The sequence below is a fragment of the Perissodus microlepis genome, chromosome 13 (genome assembly GCF_051167445.1).
Source record: "Perissodus microlepis isolate ML-2025 ecotype Zambia chromosome 13, ASM5116744v1, whole genome shotgun sequence".
Lineage (NCBI taxonomy): Eukaryota > Metazoa > Chordata > Actinopteri > Cichliformes > Cichlidae > Perissodus > Perissodus microlepis.
Window position 1 is genome coordinate 21,456,762 of NC_140473.1, and position 6,000 is coordinate 21,462,761.

Genomic DNA, 6,000 nt, shown 5'->3' on the forward strand with positions numbered 1-6,000 from the left:
ACCCCTACGGAGATTTTCAGTGCTTAAAGTTTTATATGTGGTTTTTGTGCTTAAGTTACAGAAAGATCAAACGTTCTCACAAATCTGTTTTATAAAGAGGCCTTAGAAGTCACATCTATCATGCATGAGGATGCTCAAAAATTCACATGAAAGGTGTCTGCTTCCCAAGCCACCACAACCTACCGACACTCATCAGAGAGAACATTTAAGATCTAGAGAAAAACAAGTCAATCTTGAGGGCTCCTGCAGTTTTTCGCCTTTTTCAGTATGCATACCCAGCAACCAACTTTGTATTAATGAGGTACAGGTCATTCTCCTCCCACACAATCCACTTCCTGCTAATTGTTGGTTACTATCTGTAACACAATGTCAGATTTTTATTCTGCACAAAATGCAGCTGTTTTAAAGGAGCTGCTGTGTCCACAAACATAGTGCATAACACATTTATTTGGCCACCATCAGGTGCAATGGTAGCTCTACCAGTATGAACAAGCTCGTTAACAGAAAGGATTTTTAAAAATCTAAAATATCATTATTATAATAATAATCTCTGAATTTTCAAACTCATAGTTTCACAAAAAAGAACACATAATAAATAAATTTCAGTTATTTATTTGCATTCCTGAACAGAAAAATGAGTTGTAGTGGTTGAATGCATTGCTTGACTAACTTCTGACTTCTAAGAAGCTGAAATTTGATGATAAAAATGTAAACTCAGTTTGTTATTTATATAATAAATAAGAATTAAATGATTCGTTTTAAACATGCTTTTCCTAGATTTCTAAAATATTTGTTTTCCAGTTTTATGACAGATGGTCTAACAAATTTGTTAAGCACTGTACATTTAAAGCTTAATGTATCTAACTATTCCACCTCTCCATACTACAGTAGACTTGAAGTAAAGGCCCCCAGGATCTGTTTAGTTCAGATAAAGTCAATATGAAGCTAGTGCACTCTGTCTTGGTTATACACATCAAGTAGTTCTTTTGAAGCTGTAGTTGTTTTGGGACCATTACCCTCTTGGCCCTTCCCTACAGTGCTTCTTGCTGAGAGAAGATTAACACAAAGGGGATTTTTATTAGACTTACTTGTCTAACTCATTCTGAAACAGACATTTAATCTCTCTGGAATAACCAAAGTGAAATCTTACATAAGGCCTGCGAGGCCAAAATGCATTTTACAGACTGAATTTAAAAGGTAATACCATTTAGATTTTGAAAATATGCTTGTTAAGCATATCTTTTTGACTGTTGCTTGCTCAGCAATAAAGCACATACCAAGGTGTGTGTTTCTTATCTTGTTTTAGCTTTTCAGGTAGCTATGAAAAACCCATTAGCAGGGACCCAAGCAATTCATTTTTTATAGATTCTTCATGTTTCATGTCACTGGAGAGAAGCTCTTGTATGAACGGGGATATGCAGAACTTAGAGTGTTAGAGTACCATCAGAATTCTGCCATCTGTTGTGGAGCTATATGCAGTACAGAGGAAGCAGCAGTGGTTGGATGCATGCAGGTCAGCCTGTCAGCCTGCAGATGTTCAATCGATTACAGTTTAGGAAAAACTGAAAGCTGATAAATGTGTCCAACTAGGTCTAGCTCCTCATGAGGATAGATGGGGTTCGGTTTGGTGGTGATGGAGTCACTTTGCACTCATCACGCTCAAAACACCTCCTTGCGTTTCCATGGTAACAGGAAGCACTCAGCGCCGGCAGCACACTCCTTGTGGAGCCCAGCAGTTTCTGTTCATCCACAATCGATTTTCCCGATTGAGCGTGCGGATCTCTGTTAATGTCTGTTTGCTTGCGAGAAGTTTGTGGATGTTTGCAGATGTTTGCAGAGTTTTGTGAAGGGCCATAAGAGTCAGCAAAAGGACAGAGAGATAAAGAGTGAAAGAGAGATAAATGTTTTATAGCGTTAAGGTTATCACTATTCAGACTGCAAGCAGGAGAAAAATCCCTCAGCAGCTGATGTCTCTTTTTTAATTTCAACAAACTACTTTCATATACGGCTCGATGGGGACAGAGAATTCAAGACTACATTTCTGTTTGCAAGTAAATATCCACAGTGTATCATTAGCTAAATGGCAGTTCACTCTCAATCTGCTGACAGAAAGAAAAGAGCATAAGACATGCAGAGAAGGGGAGAAAGACAAAGAGAATAATGAATGCTAATGACCCTGGTGGACTGTGGTTTTTGTGAAAATTAAACATATTTTCTAGCGTCCTTGCAATTCCCACAAAGTCTCATTTGCTCAAAAAGTTGCACAAATCCTTAAAACTTTTTTGGTCACAGAAGTGCCTGCGCAGGCTCCAGGCTGCCTGTCAGGATTAGGACTTACAGCCTTCTGATTACTATGGAGAGAAGCCAGGGATCATTGGGTGGGTTCCTTTTTATTATGCTTTGGTAAAACAGCCAAGCATGAGAAAGTGATGCCCTTTACCATATACAGTCTGTGTTGATGGCTTTAACACACCAACTGATAAATGCCAGACATCAGAAGACATTTTACAGTTTTGCATTGTTCTTACTTTGTTTTTCACTCAGGTTTGTTGCTATGGAGGCAGAAGGGAGAAGATTCGCTGCAAGTGATTTGGTGCAGGAAACATCCGGCACAGATGTGGAAAAAAAAGGGAGAGAGGAAAAACCATCCGGCGTAGATGTACGCATTCTTTAGGAAAACAGATGTATTTCAGGAAGCACTCAGACTGCAATTAGTGTGGGGATGATGTGTGCATGAGCATTCACCTGCCCTTGAATTAGTGGACAAGTGAGGAGAATTATAAGTGTTATATATTCTATTAGCGGTGAAGGGAGTCAACATAGCCGGAGAAGTCACCTCGGCAATCACTTGCATGAAGGCAAATTCTCTGCACTGTCACACTTCAATGACTCTACTGGACCAATTAAGCAGGCAATCACTCCTAACTTTCACCACTGGCTGCCAAGCAGTTTTTGTTCCCTCAGCCCTTAAGGTACCAGTCCAGCTTCTTTTTATTACCTAAACGAGCCTCGTTTGGAATAAGATAGCATTCCAGTGGCTAGTGTTGAGTTACAAATTTTAAAAGATGGCATCTGACCCATCATTTCATAGGGTCAGTGACCGAATTAAATTTAAACTAATAAGTATTTTCTAACTCTACACAACACCCCCAATTATTGATGTAATATATTTGTCAATACTTTTCCCCAATCAGTTGTCAATTTGCACTCTGTCCCTTCTTTAATCTCCGACACTTGCGTTACACAACTTTCTGGCACTACTCCATAACTTTCTGAGCACTGTTCCCAGCATCTATCATTTTTAATTGGGTCCCTTTGACAGTTTTATGGCCAGATCGAGTCCAAAAGTCAGCAAAACTACAGATATCAAACCGATTGCAGAGACAAAACAATGAATCCTCCTGACAACTTTGTCAGGTTTGCTGCCAGGGGTATGCCACTATATCCGTTAAGGAAAGGTTTTTCACAACTTTGAGCAACGGAGATGGGCAAAAAGTGTCCCAGGTGCACTCTCAGCTGGGCCAAGTTTGTTTACCATATTGGTTAAAGATGGGCGGTTCACCACCTTCTGGCAACGAAGGCAGGCAGAGAGGCTCCCAGGTGCATCTTAGCAGGGCCAAGTTTATTTAACCCTGTTTGGACTTGTCACCGTTGGCCATAACACAATGAAAGGTTACTTGTTGATTCTAATTACTTCATTTCAGACAGTATTGATCACATATGCTCATACAACAAGTGGCACAAACTTCATTAATATAATTGTGGATAATATTTGACCCAGATGTGTGGGTCTTGTGATTTTAAACATGTAGGTTAAATGCTTATCACAGTGATTCCATTATATAAAAACTCCAGTGCAGGTATATATATAAAGTGCATACAAGTATATATTTTGATATATATGTGAGTATATGTCTGGTCTATACAGGTATATCATAAACAAATCCACAACACCAGGGAGCATTTAACTGACATAAATGTCAGGGGTTCATGTGTAATTAAAGACCAGTGAAATCCTGCTTCTGACAGTGAGGTCCACTGAAGTAGGTGGAAGTTTTTTTTAATCAGTGGTGAACCAATGAACACAACGAAACTAAGACTATTTCTATTATTCCAGTTGGTCTACACTGACAATAAAAAGGCAAGTGGCCTCGGATTTTAAGTCTGTAGGACTAAACATGTATGATCACCCTGTGCTTCTTGTACCAAGTGATTGAAATGATAAAAGCTGACCCCGTGAAGGGAAGGCATTTTAGATAGATGTATCAGTGAGATGTGAACATGATATATGAAATTTGGCAAGAAGGTTGGTTATCTATACATAAGAAGCAACAGAGAACATGCTTGAACATATAGCTTATGTCTGTTTTCAGAAAGCAAATATCCACAAATCTGCTCATCTAATGTGTGGATTCAGAGCTGGGCAACCTGTTTAACTTTTAGCACTTGCAGGCTTTATATTAGCAGGTGTTTGTTTTAACACCATTCCCAACTATTTCTAGACTTTCGTTGAATTTGCTCGAACACAAGACACCGACGCCTTTGCGCACAAGAAGGTAGCAGCATTGAACGGGGAGTGTGCGTTCGCACGAGACTTACATGGCGCGTGCTGTCATCACGTCACAGCATCACATCATTTTTGCTCGTGGTTAAAAGCGACAGATGAAGAGATGTCAGCTGCCACTGTTTTAAAGTGAAAAGTAGTGTGTGTTTTGTGCACACCTCCTCTTCCCTTCACTCTTTCTCTTTCCCTCCTTTTCTTTCGCTCAGCTCGGGTTTTGGTGCTGTAGCAATTTGCTGCGTTGTTGGAGGCATTTTTACGCACGAACGGCAGCTGTGCTCGCAGCGCTGTCAACACCGCAAGCACATGGTTTCCCACGGCCTCATAAAAACACACGACGAAAACACAAACCCGTGAATTAATGTTGGAAGTCATTTCTGATTGTGTGCAACAAGTCTGAGAACAAACATCCACTCATATCAGTGTAAGAGTTTTTTCTTTTCATTCTTGTTTTTTAATCGCCTTACCTGACAATGATATACATGACCAGCACGTTTCCAACCAGCCCCACGACGCACACTATGGAGTAAAGAGCGGTGATGGCAATCGCTATGATAACCGGATTGGCGTCGATTTCCATGTTGTTCCCTCTACTCCCCTCGGCGAAGCTTGTGTTGTCGGTGAAGTTCTCACACAAGCTGCTGCCGTTATAAAACGAGCACAGCTGGCTCCTTTGATCCGCTTCTGAGCAGTTGCCGGCGCTGTCCATGGTTCTCGACCGGTACGTACCGCAGGCGCGTTTTTCACCTCCCCTCAGGTGCCTGTCGAGCGCACTCGGTGTCTGTGATGCCCCGCTGGGTGCTTCTCTGTCGTGTGCTCGGGGCAGCTCTGCCTGTAAGGCAGGTGGCGTTTAACCTCAGCGTGTTGAAGAATGTGCCGTGCGTATTGACGGTTTGAGGGTTAACAGCAGCCTGAACGAGTTTTCTGACGATCTTCGCGCAGCACAGCGAGCCTGCACGGGACAGAAGCGACGACGTGAAAATGAATTAGTTCGCTCCCTTTCTTCTTTCACTCTAAGGTCTTTCCTCTCTTTTTTTTCTTACTGCCTCTTTCCTATCCTTTCATTCCCCCTTTTTGTTCGCACAAGTCTACTCATTCGTTCCTTCCCACCCCTTTTCGCATGCCTTGTTGTGCTTCCTTCAGTCCCCCCTTGCTCCGTCCTTCTTTCCTTTTAGTCTCCTTACTTTCGTTCCTTCCTTCTTTCTTTCTTTCTTTTTTCTCATTTTCCACCTTTAACTCCCCAGTTTTGTTTTCTCTTCTTCCCTTGCTCCATCCGTTCTTCCTTCTTTTCCCCTGCTCACTCTTTTGACCATTTTGGGTTTAAAACACATTTTTTATATTTTTTTAAAATATTTTATATATTATCTTTCATTTCTTATATACTTTTTGATCACTTCCCCTTCCTTTTAACTTTCCTGCTCCTTTATTTTTTCATTCTA

General features: G+C 41.0%; 1 protein-coding gene across 3 annotated transcripts in view; it reads right to left on the reverse strand.

Moving 5' to 3' along the window:
• oprm1 (opioid receptor, mu 1) overlaps positions 1 to 5,740 on the reverse strand; it is a 45,519-nt gene extending 39,779 nt beyond the window's left edge. For all 3 annotated transcript variants that reach the window (XM_084948131.1, XM_084948130.1, XM_084948129.1), the window contains exon 1: positions 5,029 to 5,740. In XM_084948131.1, the coding sequence (XP_084804257.1) occupies positions 5,029 to 5,270 (242 nt within the window). In that variant the 5' untranslated portion in view covers positions 5,271 to 5,740. The remainder of the gene's footprint in view (positions 1 to 5,028) is intronic.
• Between the last annotated feature and the right edge of the window lie 260 nt (positions 5,741 to 6,000).